Raw genomic sequence first — 22,081 nt, 5'->3', positions numbered from 1 at the left:
GCCTCTGTCAGAGGCCAGGCGTGACCAGGGCCCACAGCACCCACGGCCTCCTTCCCTGTCCCCGAGTCAACACCACACGCCAGACCTCACTGAAGTTGGCGAAAGGTGGGACCAGCAGGGGCCGAGAACAAACCGGCTCCCGGTCGCCCGTCTGCCTCACTGGTGCGGGGACAGAGGGAGTGCAGCGGCTCCCACCAAGGCTCCGGCGCAGGGTGCCGTCCCGGGCATGCTCCAGCAGGTCCCCCCAGCAAGCGGGAAGGGAGCTCCTTCCCAGCTGCCCAACTCTAGGGGAGCCACCACCAAGCCCTCGGGGGCGAGCCCAGGAAGGCCAAAGCCTCATGGCCAGGCAGCCACCTTTCGGGAGAGCCCAAGGTTCTGCTGCTGCACACACGTGCCCAGTTCTGAAGGGAGTCACCGCGGTGTCTGCCGCACCCTCAGAGTCTATCGCAGAGCGGCCGCCCTCTCCCAGTGACCTGCGTCCTGGCCCACAACACGCCAACCCTAACCCCCTGCCCCGCTGGCATCCAGACAGCGCTGCACTGGCCCTTCAGGGCCAAGCAGGGGTGCCCCATGGGGCTGGGGGTGGCACCTGGCTGGTGGGGACCGTGCCCGGTGAGGCTGTGGGGAGCTCGGTCGGCGCAAACCCACGAATCCTAGCTGCGGGCGGAGGAATATCAGGTGCATCTCTACGCCCTGAGGGCTAGACTCCTACACTTAAATCCCTCCCACTGGAACAGCCGGCTCCAGTTTCACCGAGCCAGCGTGAGAACAGAACCTGCTCCTCAGCCCCGCGTCAGCTCGGCAGAGACACATCCTCAGGCCACCGCAGGAGCGCAGGCAGCAGGTACGAAGCAGGAGCGCAGGCAGCAGGTACCAGCAGGTACGTGCATCTCTCTCCTCTCAGAACTACCCCTGCGTCTTTCACCTGGCTGAGGAGCAGCTGGATGGTGGGCTCTGCCTCCCTCCCAGCCTCCCTCCCAGCCTCCCTCCTGGCCGGGATTACTCAGAACCCAGCAGGTGCACAGCGGGGAGCAGGCAGGGCTGAGGCTCTGCTGGGGCTGGCACTTCACTTAGAGTGTGGCCAGGGCCGCCCGCTGGGAACCCAGCGCTGCTCCCTCCTGCCGCGGAACTGGGGAAGGGAACCAAGTGTGAGCTGTTGACCATGCCTTACAATGAACTCTGGTTTCTACATGAAAAAGGCAAGAAACGTGTGTGCGGGCATAAAGGTTGCTGTCGCTGGTTTTAGTTTTAGTTTATTTGTTAAAACTTTTTCTTGGGCCAGGTATACTGGGGATTAAACCCACGGGTGCTTACCCACTGAGCCACATCCCCTGCCCTTTTTGAGACAGGGTCTTGCTAAGTTGCCCAGGCTGGCCTCAGCCTCCTGAGCAGATTTCTTACAACTTTTCAATTTTAAAATAAGTTCTGTTTTGACACAACCTTTCAAAAACAAAACTTGGCCAAGGAGATACGCTTTTGTTTCTTGTTAAGGTCTCTCTCTCTCTCTCTCTCTCTCTCTCTCTCTCTCTCTCTCTCTCTCGCACACACACACACACACACACACACACACACACACATACACACACCACACACAAGCTGTTTTTCCTTCTATGAAATTTGTCATGAATCTATATGAAAACAATCACTAACCAAAAAAAGGAAAAAAAAAATTATTCACCAAACCTCTGGTCAAGTCTGAGCAAAGTCAGACATGGCTTCTGCAGGTCTGTCTGCGAGGCTAGCCCAGCACCTGCCTCCTGTAGCAAAGACCCTACAGAATCCTAGTGGGGTGGGCCGAGGATGGCCGGGAGAGCCGAGCTCGGGGCAACCTGCGTGGGCACTGTGATGGCACCAGCCCCTGGCTGCTCTGCCCCTTTCTTCCAGAGACCCCAGAGACTGCCCTCTCCCTGGGTGATGGCTGTCCTAAAGGCCCTTCATTTCAGGGCACAGAAAGTCTGGGAGGGAGTGGTGGCCAGTCGCTGCAAAAGTGCCACTGGACTCACAGATCCCGTTCTTGCGACACCCGGTGGGTAGCCGACACTGGCGTGTCCTGGAGTGGCGCAATCCTGCCACATCACAGCACTGTGATTACAGCGTGCCCTTCAGGACGGTGCACCTGCGGGGCTCTGTGCCAGGCGGCCGGACACCAGCAGGAGGAGCCTCACGGCCCTGCTCGGCACGCAGGCCAACAGCAGGTCAGGCAGAGCTGCCCAGCCTGCCCAGGGCTGCCCCACAAAGCCAGGCTGTAATTACCCGTGTGTCCTACAAAGTCCTTAAAAGCGCTCCTGGTCTGCTGCCCACGTTCAGACTCCTCAGAACCTCTGTGAACAAGCCAGCCGCTCCCCACGGCCTAGGGCCAGCGCCACCCTAAATGTCCACCCTCAGGAGCCTGCCCCAGTCAAGTACTTGACAGGCAAGACCAGCCTTCTGTGGCAGAGCCGAGCAGCTGGACACCGGGACGTTTAGTGCTGAGGTCACAGCAGGACCCTCAGTGCAAGCACTTGTTGCACCCCAAGTGTTTCCAAGTGACTGTGCCCACTGTCCTCAGTGTGGACACCGTCTGCACTATGACCAAAGTAATCTGGAGAGGGCAGTACTGGGGCAGGCAGAAGAGGGAGGGCACCCAGGCCAGGAGGCTGCGGAGACGCCCTCCTGCCCCCCCACCCCAGCGGCAAGTGTGAGACAGGGCAAAGACGCAGGGCAGCAAAGGCAGTATGAACAGGGGAGAGACACCGCCCAGCAGCAGGAAGTCCCAGGCTCCCTCACCTTTAGAAACTCTGCCTTGGAATGCAAATCCCCATTACTGTAAACAGTGAGGCTCTGGATTTTGCTATTTGGGCAACAATGCGCTCTTTTTGAATATTAACACCAGCAGCTGCCAGAGAGTATAAACTTCGATGGGCATAAACTGACCAGGCGGGACTACTTCAAACCTCTGCCACAGACATGGAGGCAGACAGTGGTCACGGCTGTAGGTTAGCTTCTTCATTCCCATAAACCTCTGAGTAGGAGAGAGCGCTCCCGGGCTGACATCATCGCCCGAAAGCTTACAAAAGCTTCCATTTTATCCCACTTACCTCCCAGCACGGCTGCAGTTTATAGGCAAGTAGCTGTGCCTGTCTGACACCTGCAGCCAAGCGCCCCTGCTTCAATTAGCAATTGTGCAACCAAGAGGTTAGTTTATCCAAGTCCCAAGTGCCACCTGGGTCTCCCTCTCTGGGCTGGTCCCCACCAACAGTAAGCCCCGGACGGCAGCTCTCCCCTCCCAGACGCTGGCATCAGGACACGGGGCTCACCCAGCCCATCTGCCATCCTGAAAGCTAAGTGGCCAGAGAACAGAGGCAAATGGGGGCCGGGGGTTGTACTCGCAGCTGCTCAGGAGAAGTGGCAGGAGGACGGCAAGTTCCAGGCCAGCCTGGGCAGCTTAGTGAGGCCCTGTCTCAAAACAGAAAACAAAAAGTGCTGGGGATGTGGCTCAGGGATGAGCAGCTGGGTCCAGTCCCCAGTACCTGGAGAAGGAAAGGCAAATGGTTCAGACCAAAATCTCACTGACGGAGGGACCTGGGACCCCCGAGGGCAGCCCACCACAGCCATGTGCTTCTCTGAGGCCCCAAAGCTCTGCAGCACTGAGCCAAACTGCTTGGAAGCGCTGCTGTCGCTTGCTGACGTCCTTCCCAGTGCACAGATTGGGGTCCACGTCCGCCCTGGGTGTCGCAGGACATGGATCCCACTTGATAAGTGCCTGCAACTGTCATCACCTTGGTCACGATGCTGCAAGTGATGAAATCAGCTCCCAGGGCTGGGCATGACACATCCCAGGCAGCCATGGGAACCGGGCCTGCAGAGGTTCTCACGCCTCCGGAATCGGGAGCGCACGGAGCGTGCCCGCACAGGCCCGCTGAGTTATCTCCCTGGCCCAAGGGCTGGAATTGGGCCCCAGGCTCCCTCACCTGCTGGGAGGCAAGGAAACCCTGCTGTTACCCAGGCCAGACCTGCCCCCCAAAGTACAGGCTGAGCCCATCAGGATCCCTTCATGATTCTTCTTTTACTAAAGAAGGAAAAGAGAAGCCACAGAGCCGCCGTCAGGCACTCCCTGCTCGGCTCTGGCACAGCTGCGAGTGGCTGCAGCAGCGGCCCTGGCAGGCCCACCACTCCACACCCGTCCCACGGCTGTGCCCCACCAGCACTCCCTGCTTCCCCACGGAGGGTCTCACCAACGAGCAGGGCCCACTCTCCCACCCAGCCACTTCTCAAAGCTCAGCTGTGTGAACAGGTGTGGGGTCGCTGGGCAGCTCTTCACGCTCCCAGGAACCACGAGTAAGTTAAGAGACGGCTCTCTCGGAACCTCGGGTGCCCAGACGAGGCCCAGCCCGACCCCAGCTGCAGATCCCAGTGGCTGCTGTGCCGAGAGCTGCTCCCTGAGGGTCTGGCCACTCCACTTCACAGCTGAAAATGTGCTTCTCACACCATTCCCACGGGACCTCCTCTGCGGGCTGACTGGAGCCTCTGGGTGCTGGAGGAGACCCTTCCTTTCACATTTCCTGTACGGAGGGAGGTGCCTGGTCTGGGTTCCTGGTCCCTCACACACTTCTCCAGGCCTCCCAGGCCGGCACTGCCCTGTCCCTGTCCTCAGCTCTGGACTGGGGGCACATCCACCCAGTGCAGGGTGGCTCTAGAGGACACCTAGGGCTGGGACACGCCGCAAGACCCTAGGGGAAGCAAAGGGGCAGGCGTGAGCCACGTGGCTGAGGCCAGGCCCACTTCCTAGGGGCTGAAGGCCAGCAGCCTCCTCCACGATCTAGGCCACGTGCTCCAGCCTCCTCGTACCATGCGGGATAAATGGCTTTGGTGCTTGTGTTTGCAGGCACAGCCAGGGAAGAGCAGGGTGAATGTGAGTGCTGACGAGGCAGGCAGTGGACCCATGCAGTCACTAAGACTTGCTGACTTGCCCTGACAGCACGGCAAGCCACTCAAGTGGACCTAATACGGCATTTAAGTCTGCAGTGAGACAACCCCAGTGCGACTCACGAGGGCCAGGCGGGAGCGGGTGACAGTGCGCTGGTAACACAAGGGCACCGGCTGCACTTCCCTGGTTAAGCACCAGGTTTCGGGAGCCTGGGCACAGGTCACTGCAAAGCAGGCAGCCAAATGGCCCTGTGACAGCGCCTGGGGACAACCAAGGGAGCTGGGGCTTGGCCCCTGCAGAGCACTCTCCAGGGAAGGTCCCATCACGGGATACAGGCTCCCAGAGAAACGCAGCACTCTGCACTGACACTGACCCTCCACGCCTGCCACCTGACCCCCAGCCAGCGCTCTCGGTCAGGAGCTAGTGGAGGACAAGAGGCTGCAGGTGCAGAGGACGCGTGGCCGCTCCCGGCAGTGCCTCTGCTCCAACCCTGCCCAGTGCCCGGATGGGGACACCTTCCACCCACAGCCTCCCCTGACTCCAGCCTCTGCTCTGCTTTGCAGCTCCGGGAAGCGGGTGCGAGACCTTCCTCGCCGGGCCCTCGGCACGTGGAGCTGGCTCGGTCACGGGCACACGGCCACAAGGCGAGACGGGGGCTCGCCTCCCTGGACCCGGTGTCTGGACCAGCGAGGAGCGGGCAGTGACCACGCCACGTGGCAGACCCCGGTCAGACCGACACCATGAGCCTCCTCAAGGAGAGGAAGCCCAAGAAGCCACACTACATCCCGCGGCCCCCAGGGAAGCCCTTCAAGTACAAGTGCTTCCAGTGCCCGTTCACCTGCAACGAGAAGTCCCACCTCTTCAACCACATGAAGTACGGCCTCTGCAAGAACTCCATCACGCTCGTGTCAGAGCAGGACCGCGGCCCCCGGTGCCCCCGGGCCCACGCACCCGACCCCAGGCCCCCCCGGCAGCAGGCGCCCACGGCACAGCTGGCCTCTCCCCAGCCCCTCACGGACGGCCTCCCAGGCTTTGACCCCAAGCCCCAGCAGGGCTCTGGCAAGGAAGACGCCGAGGAGAGCCTGAAGCTGCAGGCGCGGAGGACCCACGCCCTCCCGCAGAAGCCGGGCCTCCAGCAGGAGGAAGCCTCAGAGGCAGCCCGGGGGACACAGCCTGCTCTGGACCTGGCCCGGCCTTCGGCGTTCATTCCAGTCGGGGAGCACAGACTGAAGGGGCCCGAAAACACGGAGGGGCCCGAAACGCTGTCATCCACCAACCCCACCACCAAAGCCCCAGCCTTCCACACCAAGTCTGCGTTCCACGCTCCTGGCTACCCCTGGAAGGCGGGCTCCCCGTTCCTCCCACCTACCAAGGGGTTCAGTGCCATCTCCCCTTACGTGCATCCCACGATCCCAGAGTACCCCCCGCCCTTCTACACAGAACCCGGGCTGGCCGCCATCTACTCCCCCTACCTGCTGGCCGGGAGCGCCCCCGAGTGCGACACCACTCTGCTGTCTGTCTACGGGGCCCCAGACCAGAGACACTTCCTGCCTCCCCCGGGGCCCCTCCCCAAGCACCTGACCCCGTCTCCGTCAACATACGATCACTACAGATTCCTCCAGCACTTCCACCCCAGTCTGCCGGTTCCTTATGGATTCTACAGACCAGAGTCTGCCTTCTCCTCCTACAGCCTCAGGCTCCCGCCCCTCGCTGGCATCACTCGGGAACAGAGTTCCCGCCTCCTTGAAGAGGCCACCCTGGCCTACCCAGCCTCGAGTCCCTCTGAGTTAAGCCCTTCAAACTCCCACAAAAAACACACAGAATTCGAGAAAGAAAGTCCAATTCCTGAAGCTAAAGACCCCTCCAAAGATGGGCAGCGGGACCTGGAAGGAGCCAAAATGAGCCCCCGGGCAGGCAGTGCAGCCACAGGCTCCCCAGGAAGGCCAAGCCCCACCAACTTCACGCAGACGAGCCAGGCCTGCGAAGGCCTGTGTGACCTCTCCAACAAAGGGTCCCCAAGTGCCCCAGGATGGCGCCCGCAGCCCGAACAGAGCCCCACAGCCTTCAGACCCGTCCCAAAGAACACAGCCTGCCCTCACTCCCAGGTCCCGGCAGACAGCACAGAGTCTCCAAACAGGTAAGAAAGCTTCACTTCTGGGCTGGGGGCGTGGCTCCGTGGCAGAGCACGTGCCTGGCATGTGTGGGGCACTGGTTAGACTCTCAGCACCACCACGTAAAAAATAAATCAGTAAATAAACGGTATTGTATTCATGTACAACTAAAAAAATTAAAATTGAAAAAAAAAAAAAGAATTACTTTCTCAACTTTGACACAGGCTTCTTGGTTGTGCTCGGCCAGCCAAGTGCAACCTGATTAGATGTTTTGTGCTCCTTTCCCTAAGCAAATGCCCACTAAGCCTTCTCTTGGCTTCTTCTAGCCTCGAGGCCGGGAATGGAGACCCTCCAGCTCAGACGGCAAGCCCTCTTCCCACCACCGAGGCCGCACACGCCATCCCCGAGGATGGCTCCAGGACAGGCCCCCTCAACCTCTCCAAGAAGTCAGAGCCAAGACCTGCAGCTGCTGGAGGAGCCGTGTACCCAGGAAGTGCCAGGGCAGAGGCCCCAGGTTTCACAGAGTTGCAGGACTTGCCCCTCAATCTCTCTGTTAAGGACCCCTGCAATGCCCGGGCTCCAAGGCCTGCTGTCCCCAGCCCACTGCAAAGTGCAGAACCCGCTGCTGCTCCCAGGACTGGGAGAAGAAGTCCCCGAGATGGCTCAAGTTGTGCTGAGGCCCAGCAGGAGGAGGGCCCAGGTGGGAAGGCCCCAGCCTCCCGCGTGGTGGACAGCAGCGACGAGCAGAAGCAGACGGCAGCTGTGGCCCTCTGTCAGCTGGCAGCCTACAGCCCGGGAAATGTGAGGGTGGGCGAGGGGGAGCCCACCACCCAGGAGTCAGGCTGCCAAGATGCACCTACTCCGAGCTCCACAGAGAGCCAGGGGACTCAGTGTGACCTCAGACCCAAAGGACAAAAGAGGGCAAGTCAAAGAGACACAGGAAAATCACAGCAAGGAAGTAAGAAGACAAAGCCAAGTGACACGGCCGCGCGAGTGTTCACCCTGCGCAAGAGGACCCGGGTGTCGTGAGACCCGCCAGGCCCAGGGCCCTCTCCACAGGCCGAGCCATCACTCCCCAGTCGGCTGCCACAGAGGCAGCTCTCTCTTTTCCACCCTCAGGACGCTGCAAGGCCCTTCCGTCTCTGGCTGTAGGAATGTCCGAGACTGGGGTCTGGCCTGCTTCTCTGCAAGTGGAACGCGCCCCCGGTTCTGACGGCCATTTTGGTCCGGGACAGACGGCTCTGACTGTCCGTGACACTTAGCCTCAGCAGTCACTACAGAACACGCCCACTGGCTGGCTCACCAACACGAGGCTATCTACAGAGGTCACCTGCTCCATCAGGGAAACGCACACTGGTGAGGGCGAGATCTACTTGTGCCAACTTCCCGACCTCTCAGTCTCACTCCCTATCCCTAAAATGACTTGTATGTTGCTGACTCTCCAATAAATTCATGTGAACTTCAAGGGTACATAAAATGGGGACGTGTGAAATTCTGTGGCATCTTTTGGAGTATTTTGCAATGATGGTGAAGGAAGAGTTGATGGCTGAGGCAGCAGTGAGCCCGAGCAGGCAGCGAGTGGGGGTGTGCGTGGCGTGTGCTTGTGACTAAACCAGTGGCCACTGCCTGCCCTGGGGGCTCCTCGAGGACCATCCCGGGTCCTGGGCCCCAGAGGCTGGAGCTGGGCCAGGGCTCCCTCCCTGCCCTGTCCCCACACCACACGGCTCCCCCTCATGCCGGCCTGCTCCTGAACCCGGGCGTGGGTACCAGGGGCCCTCCCTTGGGGAGGTGACTCAGTTCATGGCCACACGAGCACCGAGGCCCACAGCACTGCTGGGGGCGAGCGTGGGCTCCCGTGGCGCATGGGAAAGCCCACACCAGGAGCAGTGCAGCTCTTCAAGCTGCCGATGCTCCCAGCTGTCGACTGAGGGAACGAGGCCTCCTGACACTGCAAGCTCAGACAGAGGAAAGTAGGGTTCATGCAAAACCCTGCCCGATTCTGGAGGAACACGCCTTGCCAGGGACACCCTGAACTAAAATTACTGGCCCCTAGCTGCACGTTAGCAAAGTACTCTTTCAGCTTGATTTGAATCAATAATTTTTCCAATTGTTTTCACTTATTTTTTAAAAAGACACAAAAGTCGGGTTTGATAATGGAGTTCCACGTGAAGTTCCAGACTGATAATTTTTTAAAGACTCAGTCTAGAAAAACTCTTCCTTTGCAATAAAAAAATCTCAAAATCTCCACTAAAAATTTTGCTTTGGGAGACACATGACAAGGAGTCAATTAAATATTCCTGAGTAGAGTTTTCTGCATCAGGAAAAAATTCTCCAGGAAAGTAGTGAAAATGAACTCACAGAAAAAAAAAGGAGGAAACTCCGTGAGAGAAAACTGCCCTGGGTTTTCATGCAGGCGACAGACATGAAGCTGAAGAACCAGCTGCCCTGCACGTACTCAGGAGTGGCACAGTGCTTGACCTTAAACCACAGTGTGGAGAGCAGAACGGGGCTTGTAACTGGATAAAGTCATAGAGAACTGGACACACCAACTTGTAGACGACGGCTGCAGACCACCGCTAGGCGAGGCACCGAGGCCTCTGAGCCCGGGGGAGGGCCAGGAGCCCTCCTAGTCCCGGGGAGGCTGGGAGCCCTCTGAGCCCGTCTGGGCAGAGGCATAAGTCCTCTTGGTATTTCTACTTCTCAGATTTTAGGACCTATTAAGAAATAAGTAGGCCAGGCGTGGTGGTGCACGCCTGTCATCCCAGTGGCTTGGGAGACTGAGGCAGGAGGATCGTGAGCGAGTTCAAAGCCAGCCTCAGCAAAAGAGAGGCACTAAGCAACTCAGTGAGACCCTGTCTCTAAATTAAAAAATTACACAATAGGGCTGGGATGTGGCTCAGTGATGGAGTGTCCCTGAGTTCCATCCCTGGTGCCCCCCACCACCAAAAAAAAGGAAGAAAGAAAGAATTAGGCCATTACATTTCAGCTGAAGGACAGCTCTCTGGTGTTTGTTCTTGAGACGCAGAACAGATTTCAGTCACCAAACAGCACAACACAATGTGACTGCCACAACAGTCTTGAAAAGCCACCCAGTCGACAGACAACTGCAGCCTGCGTACGCCACCAGCAATCGTCTCAGGAAGAGGATTCTCAGGACGCCAGAGTCACTGTATCATGATACTCAAATCTGTTTTCATCGAAAACAGAAACACCATAAGGCATCCATAGAAACAGAAGAGCACGCCCATTGGTTTACAGGGGAAAAAAAAAAAACTAACAAAGAATCCGTGAGGACGGCCAGACTTTGGACTACCATAAGACTTTCCACCAACTGCGGTAAGTGTGCTCCAAGAACTAACAGAAACCAAAGAACCCAAAACAAGTATGAGACCGACAGAACCACACAACTGAAAGGTCAGTTACAGTGAAGGACCCCCTAGAGGGGCATCACAGCCAGGTGGACACTGGCTCAGGAGCGAGCAGAGAATGTGAGGATCGGGCCCCAGAAGTCACCCAGTCTGAGAAGGACAGAAAGAAGGGGTAAAGGAAAATGAGCAGAACCCACCAGACCCGAGGGAGCCTGGGGCATCCGATACACACACGACTGGAGCCCAGAAGGAGGGGAGAACAGCGTGGGAAGACTGGAGAAGTCATGGCTGAAAACACCCTAAGTCTGGTGAAAGACGTAACTCCACATGCCCAAGATGCTCCGCCAACAGGAGTGACAGTCGTTACTCAAATCAACAAAGAATTCTCCACTGAGTAATGACAGCAAGGAGCAAAAGGAATCACACCAAAAGCCCAATGAGATCAGAACGCTGACCTTCCAAAAGCAAAACGCCAAACAAACCCATAAAATGCAAAAGCAGGAGCTTGTATGCGCATTTTAACAAAATAGTAAAGCTAAATAAAAGGAAGTCCTGGTGTTCAGATCCCCAGAAACACAGAACAGAGCCCGTTGGCGGGGCCTTGGGTGAGAGAGCACTGGGCTCCCTGTGCTGAGGCCAGACAAGCAGCAGCTCACGTCACCTGCAGGGAGAGTGGCTGCCAGCACTCCCAGCCAAGGCCCCTTGGCTGCACCTCTGTGCAGTGGGCAGTCTGCCTCCTCGGAGGCACGGGCCCCAGCCATCCCCAAAGCAGATGTTGGCAGCAGCCTTGCCTTCCATCTGAGCCCCGGGCACACACCATGAAGCTCACCAGTGCTCTGCCACAGCGACAGCAGCACCGCTCACGGAAGGGCTGACGGGCACCCAAGGTGGGAGACAGGGTTCAAGTGGGCAGGCAGGAAGCTGGGCCCCCCAGGGCACGTCTGTGCAGCAGGGCTGGAAACCAGACCTGGGCCAGGCCTCACCAAGCTCAGGCCGACCCCCATGAGTCAATAGGGGGATGGAGGCCTGACTGGACCAGAGAGCGCGTGCAGGCAGGTGGACACGGAGTGCCTTAGCAGGGCTGGGCCGGGGGCCAGCTCCCCTGACCCTGAAGTCGCACACACACCCCTGGCCCACGGCACTCTCCAGGAGCCCTCTCTACAGGTCTACAGACCTGCCCTGTAGGAGCCCTGGTCTCTCCGTGTGGCTCTAATCAACCCCACCCCCTCACATCTGTCCTCCCAGACCACGACTGGCAACTTCCACCCGGAGCCCTGTTAAACCAGGGCCTGCAGGAGCCCAGAGCTCAAACGCGGACCCACCAGGCCACCTGCTGAGCTCGTGGACCTCCAGAAGGCATCTGGGGACCACGCCCCCTGCTTCCTGAGACTGGGCCCTCTTCTTTCTTTTCTTTTTAAAGATACTTTTTAGATGTTGACAGACCCTTATTTTACTCATTTATTTATACACAGGGTGGAAAATCAGATCCAGTGCCTCACACATGCTAGGCAAGTGCTCAACCACTGAGCCCGACCCCAGGCCCCCACACTCCCACCCCCAACCCACCCCCATGCCTTCTGACTTGACGGTGTGACCTTCGCATCATCTCCACTTTAGGCTGTAAAACCCCTGCCACCGAGAGACCCCTGGACCACAGGGGATGCTCACTGGTCATCGGGGGCATGAAAGTGAAACTGCGACGAGGTGTCCTCTCACACTGAGGCTGTCGCCAAAGAAACCCGAGTGAGAAAGTGAGGCCTGGGACACCCCCACACGTGGCCGTGGGGAAGCCAAGGGCAAAACCAGGTGGAAAGGCACCGCTTCCCCGTGACACGCCGTCCCCAGAGTCTACAGCCAGAGAACGGACACTAGCCCTTCAGGAAAGCTGCCCCTGGTGCCCAGAGCAGCCTCCCGTGCTGGCCCACACGGGCCTTCGCACCTCAGCAGGACAACCTCACACCCCCCAGGAGCCCAGGCTCAGGAGCGGTGCTGCAGGAAGCAGGCCCGTGGCTGCCCTGGGCCCAGACTCTGCTGGAGCACCGAGACCCTCTCAAGTTAGGTCACGGCCCGTGCTGCACAGCTCTAGCGCACCAGGGCATCTGGCTTTGCGCTTCGCGTGGGAGAACTGACACCCCACAGCCATCTCTGTGGAGCTGTTTTTTAAGAAAGCAGAAAGATGAGACCACTGGCAGGCTCTGAAAGATCTCCCAGGCATCTCAGTGCCAGGGCAGCTGGGCCCTGGCTGGACGCAGGTAGCATGGCTGAGGCCACCGGCTTCAGGAAGTACTTCTGTGGGTGGCTTCTGTGACACAGGCAGGCAAGGTCCTTTCCGATCTCTACAGGCCCCGAACGGCACAGGGCCACAGCACCCCCACCTGCATCCCTTGTAGGCCCCAGGCTCAGTTCCACTGCCACCACTGCAGAGCTCCCCCAGCCCAACTCCCAGCTGGGACAGACTTCATCACTAGGGACCACTGTCCCTGCAGGTGACCCAGGATGCTGAGGAACACTGAGCTTTAAAACTACAGGTGCCCTCAAGGGGCAAGAAACTCAGACATCACGGGGCCCTTGGCCCTCCAACCGCAGCACACAGCACCCAGAACAGAAGGGCCACAGCAGGCAGAGAGGCAAGGGGGACTCACACGGACGCTGTGGAAGAGCCCCGGCACCACGTGTCTAATGTGCTGCACGCCCGCCACCCTGGGAGGCAGCTCAGCAAGAAACCTGAGGCTGCAGGCCCGCGGGCTTCAGCTACTCACCCTCCTTGAGTCGCGACGGGAGCAGCAGGCCTCGTCTGCCCAGTTCCGCCAGTGCCAGACATCCGCCGTGCCATGCCTTGTCTGTCTCCTGAAAACTGAGAGCAGAATTCTGGGGTCAGCTCTCAGCTCAAAGCCCAGTTCCCAAGGAACACAGGCCAAGCCCACGCTGTGAGCCCATGAGCCTCACGGTTGACCCAAGAGATAAGATGCTCCAGTTTACCACGAACAAGACTCCTGCGCCATACCCCTCCTTGGGTCCCCAACAACAGAGGGCCCAGCCCAGACCCAGACCGCCTGCCAACCACAGGTCTAGTCAGGCGGCCCGCCCCACGTGCTCTACCACAGCCACAACACCCAGCTCTTCTGCACACCCAGGCACAACCTCACTCAGCAACCAGCAGCGATACACGTCAGGGAGTCGAGCTCAGCAGGGCTCCCACCCAGGCTCCAGCGTCCCTCCTGCCTCAGCCTCCCAAAGAGCTGGGCTTCAGATGTGCCCCGTGCACAGCCAAAGCGTGGACTTGTAATGCAGGCCTGCCACCACACTCATCAGGTCAAAGGTCGTATTTCACATTCAATCAAAATGTCCCTTTGGGGGCTCGTGAACCTGCAGGTGTGGCCTGCCATCCCCTTTACTGTGAACAACTGCCTTTCAGATAGATGGGGGCTGTGCTTGGGGATTCACACTTGCTTCCACATGAGCGTGGAGACACACGTCCCCAAAAAGAGAAACACTACAAGGCTTTAGCCAGCTCTGATCAAACGACTCCACAGCGAGGACCGTGAGGGGAGCATCCGTACTGACTGCAGCACACCGGCACACGTGGTCACCGGACCTCCTGCCCACGAGCGGGCGTGAGCCAGGCCTCCGGAGGCAGCCTCCTGGAGGCCAGCCGCCCAGACGCGGGCACAGCCACCATGTCTGAGGCTGCAGCCGGCCAGGGGCTCCCCAGACCTAAGCACCACCCTGTTTCCAGGAGAGGCTCGTCACACTGCTCATGCAGACCAGACGACAGCGTGAACGCACAGAGCCGGGACGCCCTGCCTCACGGGCACTCAGACAAGCCATCCCTCTCGGTGAAGGTGTGTGCTCCGTGGTCCCTCCAGGCTGGCTGGGGAGAGCACCCGTCACTGGACACCCAGGGGATGCAAACATCAGCCAAGCAGTTGAAGGGACCCAGAGAAGTGGCCGTGCACAGCAAGGGAGCACCCACTGGCAGGTCGGGGACTCGGGCCTGTGCTCGGAGCCAGGGTGCTGGTCCTGCGGTCAGCAAGCCTGGGGTGAAGAATCGAGGGTGCTAAGACTACTTCGAACCTCCAAACTGGTGCACACTGCAGGTTCAACTAGCCACACAGAGGCCCCAGGCAGAGACCAGGCGCGGGAAGGCGGGGCAGTTGAGAGCCGCACACGCCAGGCCCCTCAGGCCCACAGGAGGAGGAAGAGGCAGAGGAAGCTCCAGGAGGGCTCGGGCGAGCAACCAGAGGGAGGTGAAGCAACACCACCAGAAGAGAGGGGCCAGGAAGGAAGCACGAGACCCATGCCCGCCCTCCTGCAGGCGGCTCCTTGGAGCTCCCTCTCCCCCAGCATCCTGGGCCACTGCAGAGGACGTGCACGGCTCTGGCACAGCAGCAGAGGCTGCACGCTCACCCACCGCGGCCTCCACGGGCAGCGTGTGCTTTCTGTAGGAGCTCTTCTACCACAGGCACGGTTATTTCAAAAAAGATGACCAGTCTTTGACATGTTTCCTGCACTTGGTCAACTGCCACTGAGCAGCCCGCAGGCCAAGTGCAAGAAGGAGCCTGCTCCAGGGAAGGCAACCCTGGAGCCTGCGGAGCTGTCCTTGCCGACTGACCACCAGCACGCAGTGGCTCCCAACACTGACAGCACAGGACCCGCAGACAGTCACTGTCAGGCAGAGGGACAGGTCCCCAGGAACAGTGACGGCCAGCAAGGCCACTGGGAAGGGGTTCCCCAACCAGACCCAGGCCACCCTGCGCCCTCTCCCTCCTGAACCCAGAGCCTTCCAACAGCAAAGCCAAGAACCCCACCAGGGCCCTCCACACTGGTCTGCAGTCCCCGGGCTCACCCCCACCCACCGCCCTCATCCTCAGGTCACACACCCGTCAATCAGCACTCACTGGAAGGTCGATTAACCCAACTCAACCTCAGATTCAGGCTGTGGTCACAGCAGCCGCCTGGCGAGTAACCCCAGTAGGGACGACCCCACATCTCCCCTCACCCCAGGAATCCCTGGGAGGCACCGGCCTGCCCACACTCACGCACATCTGGTGTGCACAGGCTCAGAGCGGGCTCCACATGGCCTCAGGGTCTCAGATATACAGTGTCGATAAAGGAAACACACCAGAAATAACGAGAGCTCTCCAGCTGAGCCCAAGCGGGGCAAGGGGGCTGGAGCCTAGCCAGCGGCGCAGGGCGTGAGGAGAGAAGGCCACTGCCCGTCCTGAGCACAGTGCCTACCTGAAGCAGTCCAACACAGACCCAACCACCTCATCCGCCAGCACTCTGGGGAGCCGTCCAGCCATCCTGCCGATTCTGAAAGAGAAGTGGCAGCTGTGAGCACTGCAGCTCAGGGGATGTGTGGCCCCCGGCACGGTCCCAAGCAGCTCTTTTCTCTAAGCACAGCAGCAGTGCAAACTCAGCACACACTGAGCTCACAACCGTATCCTGCGCACAGGGAAGGGACGCCTGAGCCCTGGGGCAGGGCAGGGGCCACCTCTCATCATACAGACTGGACAGTGGAGGCCCTCGCGGGTAGCCAGTGGCACCCAGCACGGGCACACACTGAGGCCACTCTTCCACACAAGACCTGCTGCTCCCATTGGCTGCTGGTGAGGGCATGGGCTGCCTAACATGGCCTCCTACCCATCTACCACAGAAGCCCAGGGCACCCTGCAGCCCTCAGGGAGCTTCCAGCACAGGCACAACCCCAGGAGACCAGAGAGAGAGCAGTCCCACCCGCCCCCACTGCCAGCCCTGGGTGGCCTACCTACCCCTGGGCGGCCCACTTACCCCTTGGCTGCAGACCACCGCACCACGGTATCTTTGTCCTTCAGCCCAACCAGCAGCTGCTCTGCAAGAAAAAGCACACACATGGCCAGTCCAGACAGCTCAAGGTGACCCGCAGCCAAACAATACCCTGGAGACAACTGCAGTGATCACAGCACAGAGCAGCTCCCGTCCTGCCTGGTAACCAGAGAGCCCATGGCTGTTCCCACCTAGACCTCAACAGGCAGCAGCCATCTCTCCAGCAGAAAGCCGAGGGCCAGGGTCTCCCAGGGTCTCCCAGGCCATGAGGGAGGTCAGGGGACTGAAGCAGACTGGGGGCTATCCAGAAAAATCCCAGAGGATGAAGCCTGGGGCTAGCCTCAGAACAGACCCAGGCCAGCAAGGAGGTAGTCCACGGCATACGTAAGTGTCCTGCAGTGGGCAGCCCCAGGAGGGCCTGACTTGGAGAAACAGTCACAGGCACTAGGGTATCGGAGGGACCAATGAGCAGACGGGACGTGAGGAGGCACAGAGTGGACGGAAACGTGCCAGGGCAGTTGGCACTGACAGGGCAGATGCACAGGGGCTCAGCCTGGGCCGAGGAGCTCAGGGGCTTTGAGTGGCCAGGGCAGCCCAGAGGGGAACCTGAGAAGGGGAACCTAAGGAGCGCCGGGAGTCAGGGAGGAGCCAGGTGGGAGCTCGCGGGGAGCTCTGAGCCAGGGGAGGGGTGTGATGCAGATCCGACCTCCCAGGGGAAACCAGCCCCAAGGAGCAGATGCTGGCGCTGACGCTAGGGCGCAGACCACCCGGCCAGGCCCAGCCTCCCAGCCAGTGGGCAGGAGAGGTCCCTACAGGGAGGGAGGCCATCCAGCCTCCTGAGGCTGGTCACAGTAAGAGGCCTGGCCAGTGGTGTGACTATGGGGGAACCACTAGGCTGAGGGCAGCCCCTGGTGCAGACCCTTGCCAGGCCCAGGGCAAAGGGACTTGAGGTGACCTGGAGAAAGCAGGGAGACACAGCAGGCTGTGAGGAACCAGAGGCCTGGGCCCTGGGGAGCAAGGTGCATGCAGTTCAGGTGTGGAGACAGAGGGCTGCTGGGCAGGGAGTGTCCACGGGAGGGCAGGTCAGTGGCTACACGCTCAGTGGAGGTGACGGATGGTCAGACTCTGCCACCCAAGAAGGAAGGAAGAAGTGAGGGCAGTAGGAAGGAGTGGGGAAGGAGAGTCACCGGGGACAACACCAAAGCCCAGGGGCAGGGCATGTGCTGGGGCCACCTACCTATCACACTCTCCACCCCGTCTGGAATGTCATAGTCCTCATCACTGTCAGGCGGAACCTCGAGTGGTTTCTGCTCACTCCGATCCTGGGCCGAGAGCTGCAGGTTAGCAGCCAGAGATCGGCAGCCCCGCTGGTACCTGCACAGAGCAGAGCACGCCTGGCTCAGCGGCTGGACGCAGCTGAAGAAGCTCTTCGCTGACTGGAGTCAGCTCAGCACCACCGTGAGCCCTGGAGGCTGCCTGTGCCAATCCCCACACGTGCAGAGAACGATGCTGCGGTGAAGGCCTGGCTCTGCCATAGAGCCCTCAGGGGCTCCCCCAGGTTTCACCCCCCAAATGCTGCTTCAGAGTCGCCACACGCCCAGGTCCTGTTCTCCCCGACGCAGGGGCAGCACCACCTCCCCTGGTATACCGGAGGGGACCAGGTCTGGCTGACACACCTACTTAGCCACACAACTCTGCACTCCAGAACTGCTCTGTGCCTCAGTTTCCTCTCTGTAAAGCAGGGACACGGCTCTGCAGAGAGCCACTGTGAGAACAGGGGAGGGGCCGCACGGACGTCTGGTGCAGAAAGAGGCCTACCAACACCACAGCCCTTCTCAGAGGACGTGCAGCAAGCCACCGGCCCCTTGTGGGGCTAAACCATTCCCAAAACCTCTTGGAAACCAGGCACTCATGTCCTGTGATGCAACCACGTCTCACCAAAAGGCACTCCGGAAAACATCGCCAAACCCCCGGCACACTTCTCGGGCATCTGCTACAATTTGGAACAAAGGTTCAGCTGCACTTCAAAATAATCCCTTCCCAAAATGCCATTAACACTTAAGATAAAACTGAAGGTCATGGGGCTGGGGTTGTAGCTGAGTGGTTGAGTGCTTGCCTTGCATGCATCAGGCACTGGGTTTGATCCTCAGCACCACATAGAAAAATAAATAAAAACAAAAATATTGTGTCCATCTACTAGTAAAAACTATTTATTTAAAAAAAAAAAAAAGAAAGAAAGAAACTGAAAGTCATTAAGAACATGAAGCCCAAGAACCTGAGCAAACCTGTCCTCACGGGAGCCAGGGTTCGGTCAACCTGCTACCCACCGCAGGCACTCGTGGGCCACCGCCAAGCCGAGGCGCTTCCCTTCCCCAGCACACCTGCAGAAGCGAGCCTGGCCTTCCCTGAGAAAGCCTGGGACTCACACTGATCACTGAGCACTGACCACTGCTCCTCACAGCAGCCTGCACCAGCAGCCCAGGGCTGCATCCAAGCACATCATCCGCCAGCACTCTGGGGAGTGCCAGGGGCCGAGGCAGCTTCCCTGGACATCCCTCCAGCCTCCGCTGTTTACCTGGAAGACGGCGTCAAAGTAGCCTGGAGGAAAATCATTCCTCATAAAACAGACACGCTCAGAGACCACAAAAGCACAGGAGCACAGAAGACTCTATACGTCAGCCTGCGCAGCCATGGCCACCTGAGACCAGCGCCTACCCACCTCCACGTGGCCACCTTTGGCGGGAGGAAGGTCAGCCCCAGCCGCTGCACCAGCTTCACGCCCAGCTTCCGCAGCAGGGTCTGGTTGCTCTCAGAGAGTCTGCAGCCGTCGAGGCTCTGGAGCACGGTGCTGGCTGTGAACGAGAGCAGCAACTCAACACCGAAGCCCTCGCCCAGCCAGGTGCCACAGCCCCGACACCAGCCGGCCCCTGACTACCTGGGCCTGGACCCAAGAGCCCATCCCCAGGTTCTAGAGAGCAGCTAGAGGAGCGGACCCACTTGCTCGGCACGGCCCAGGAGGGTCCCGCACAGTGTGGAGCCGTCCTACAAAGGGGCAGCCAGGCGCGCCAAGGGGCCGGGTGAGGGTGGCATCACAGCAGGAGCCCAGGGACAAAGTGCAGGGAGGCCAGCACAGGAGGAGGCATGGCGGGACCCTGGGCCACAGTGGTCATTTGGGATGAGGGGGACCCGGGAGCAGGTAAAGCCAGGACAGCACAAGGACAGCAACCATGGAGACCTGGGCCCAGCGCAGTGCTGGACTTCAGAGACTGAAAGGAAATGGAGCAGACGGAGCCAAGGTGTGTGGGGGAGGAGGGAAGAAGGGAGGGGGATGGAGCCCAGCACTGGGACAGAGGAGGTGACGGGGAGGGGGGACAAGGTGGGCAAGGTAAGGTAGGGGGGAAGGGGGGAAGTGAGGGAGAAGGGGAAGGGGGAGGTGAGGGAGGGTGGAAGGGGGGAGGTGAGGGAGAGGGGGAAGGAGGCAGGGAGGGGTGGGGACAAGGTGATGTGGAGGGAGATGAAATGACACGGGAGGAGGGACAAGGTGACAAGTAGGGGGATGAGGTTTCAGGGTGGCGACAGGAGGAGCAAGGCTGCTACAGGACGCCAGGAAGTCGGCAGCCACTGTGGGCCACATCTGCTGTGATCAGACCCCACAGGAGCAAGTCGGGCCCTGGGCATCAGGCAGCCTCCTGCGCTTCAAATGCAGACGCTGACCCAAAGCCACACCATTCCCACACACCAAGCAAACAGGCAGAAAGCTGTTCAGGCACCAGGGGACAGCTTCTGATACCCTGAGGGGGACATTCAGGAAGCGCCCCTCGACCTTGTCTTAAACACGCCTGTCCACAGGAGGCGTGTGGACTGCATGGGGCAAACGCTGACAATGACCTTGTCTTAAACACGCCTTACCATACGGCAGACAGTCCTCACGCTTCCCATGTTTAAATATTTGGGCCTGGAAAAAAAAGAGACCCACGTTGTAAATACATCCACAAGTTTACGACGTGGAGTTACCAGACCAGCTCCCTGCGCCTCCCAGAATCCCTTCCCTGAACACGCCCCACCTGACAACAGGAGAAGGGCAGACTGGCAGACCCCGAGAAGAGGCCTGCACGGGCACCTCATGCTGCCAACTTGGGCAGGGCCAACAGTGAGGGACAGCCCCATCCTGCAGTGAGTGCAGCCTGAATGGAGCCTCGGGGGCTTTCAGTTAGCTTTGATAAAGACGTTAAAGAAAAAAGTGACAGGCCAACTCCCTGCACCCAGTAGAGAAGCCAAGAGCTCAGCCTCACTCTCTCCTCTCGGTCAGCACAGGGTGATATCCCTGCCCCACACAGGACTGACTTCCGCCCAACAGCCCTAGTTGCCTCCAGCCCACACGAGCAGCCCCCAGTAGGTGCGCTGACGGATCCAGAGTCTGTCAGCCAAGGAGGAGCACCTGGCTGTCACAGATGCAGTGGCACTAGCCCCTGAATTCTCCACCACTTCCAAGTCTGGAAGATGAACTCAGTAACTCACAAGCAAGGGGGCCCTTCAGCAGAGCTGTAGAGCTGAGCACTTCCAGGGCATGGTTGATAGGTACCCTCCCTTCAAGCACAATGCCTGCAGGCCACGTGAGCCCTCCTTCCAGGTGAGGCAATCCCACAGCCGCAGCAGGGCGCAGACCCTCCCTGCCACCCTCACACCAGCATGCACTCACAGAACACCTAGGCAAACACAGAAACATGCACAGGCATGTACTCAAACACACATGCACTCCCATGAACATGCACCAATGTACAGAGACATGCACATGCATGTAAACACAGTAACATGCACTCATGTGAACAACACAAGTATGTAGGCACACAAACATGCAAACACACTGACTGCACTCACATGAACACACACGCAAACATGCTGACACATGAACATTAACAAAAATGTAAACACGCAACCATGTGGCCGCACATTGACATGTACTCGCATGAACACACAAACATGTAAGTACACATAACATGCATGAGCATGTGAATCCAGAGAGATACACACATATAAACACCTTAACATGCGCTTGCATAAACATGTGTAAGCACACATTGACATACACTCCTATAAACATGCACAAGCATGTAGACCCAGATACGCACACACACATGTAACACACAGTACCATTTGCTTGTATGAACATGTGTGTGAGCATTATTAACATACTTATCAACCATGCCCTGGAAGTGCTCAGCTCTACAGCTCTGCTGAAGGGCCCCCTTGCTCGTGAGTTACTGAGTTCATCTTCCAGACTTAGAAGCAGTTGAGATACATGAACATGCACAAACATGTAAACCCAGAGACATGCACACACATGCTTGTAAACACAAATTAACATGCACTCGTATGAACACCCAAGCAAGCACACATAATGTGCAAACACTGACATGCACTCATGTGAACACACAGCAAACACACTGGCACGCACTTGCATGAAGGTGCAAACACATAAATCCAGATGTGTAGACACTAATATGCATTCATGAACACATGTAAGAACATCGCTTACACTCATATGAACACCACAAACATGAAGAGATGTACAGACACATAAACCCAGAGATCATAAATATGCAAACATGTAAAAACAGATGTGCACACACACCAAATATGCAAAAATGTAACCAAACACAAACATGTAAACAGGCACAAACACATCACATGAACATATGCACACATGCACAAGCACATAAATAACACCCATGAATGCACACACAAGAACATGTACACATAAACATAAATGCCTAAGCACACAAACACACATAGACATGCATAAATGCAAACACAAGCACATGCATAATCACACACATATACAAATGTGTACATACAAAAATGGCAAACATAAACCCAAGCACAAACAGGCA

General features: G+C 58.6%; 2 protein-coding genes across 3 annotated transcripts in view; one reads left to right on the top strand and one right to left on the bottom strand.

Moving 5' to 3' along the window:
* Tbcd (tubulin folding cofactor D) overlaps positions 1 to 22,081 on the bottom strand; it is a 118,216-nt gene that overhangs the window by 55,214 nt on the left and 40,921 nt on the right. For both annotated transcript variants that reach the window (XM_077800606.1, XM_077800607.1), the window contains 6 exons: positions 20,100 to 20,145; positions 18,910 to 19,042; positions 17,428 to 17,564; positions 16,176 to 16,236; positions 15,624 to 15,698; positions 13,145 to 13,239 (listed from right to left, as the gene is read on the bottom strand). In XM_077800606.1, coding sequence (XP_077656732.1) covers positions 13,145 to 13,239; positions 15,624 to 15,698; positions 16,176 to 16,236; positions 17,428 to 17,564; positions 18,910 to 19,042; positions 20,100 to 20,145 — 547 coding nt within the window. The remainder of the gene's footprint in view (positions 1 to 13,144; positions 13,240 to 15,623; positions 15,699 to 16,175; positions 16,237 to 17,427; positions 17,565 to 18,909; positions 19,043 to 20,099; positions 20,146 to 22,081) is intronic.
* On the top strand, positions 5,647 to 8,046 carry Znf750 (zinc finger protein 750). The gene is made up of 2 exons (XM_026382002.1): positions 5,647 to 7,043; positions 7,344 to 8,046. Exons 1-2 carry the CDS (start codon positions 5,647 to 5,649, stop codon positions 8,044 to 8,046), a joined length of 2,100 nt encoding a protein of 699 aa, XP_026237787.1.

This window comes from Urocitellus parryii, chromosome 7 (genome assembly GCF_045843805.1).
Source record: "Urocitellus parryii isolate mUroPar1 chromosome 7, mUroPar1.hap1, whole genome shotgun sequence".
NCBI lineage: Eukaryota > Metazoa > Chordata > Mammalia > Rodentia > Sciuridae > Urocitellus > Urocitellus parryii.
Note: the sequence above shows the minus strand (reverse complement) of the source record. Positions and strands in the feature narration are given on the sequence as shown.

What these genes read in the sequence shown, in the direction of transcription:
- Znf750 (XM_026382002.1), top strand. Translation starts at nt 5,647, where the DNA reads ATGAGCCTCCTCAAGGAGAGGAAGCCCAAGAAGCCACACTACATCCCG. An exon ending in AGCACAGAGTCTCCAAACAG is followed by an intron (nt 7,044 to 7,343) that starts GTAAGAAAGCTT and finishes GGCTTCTTCTAG; the next exon opens with CCTCGAGGCCGGGAATGGAG.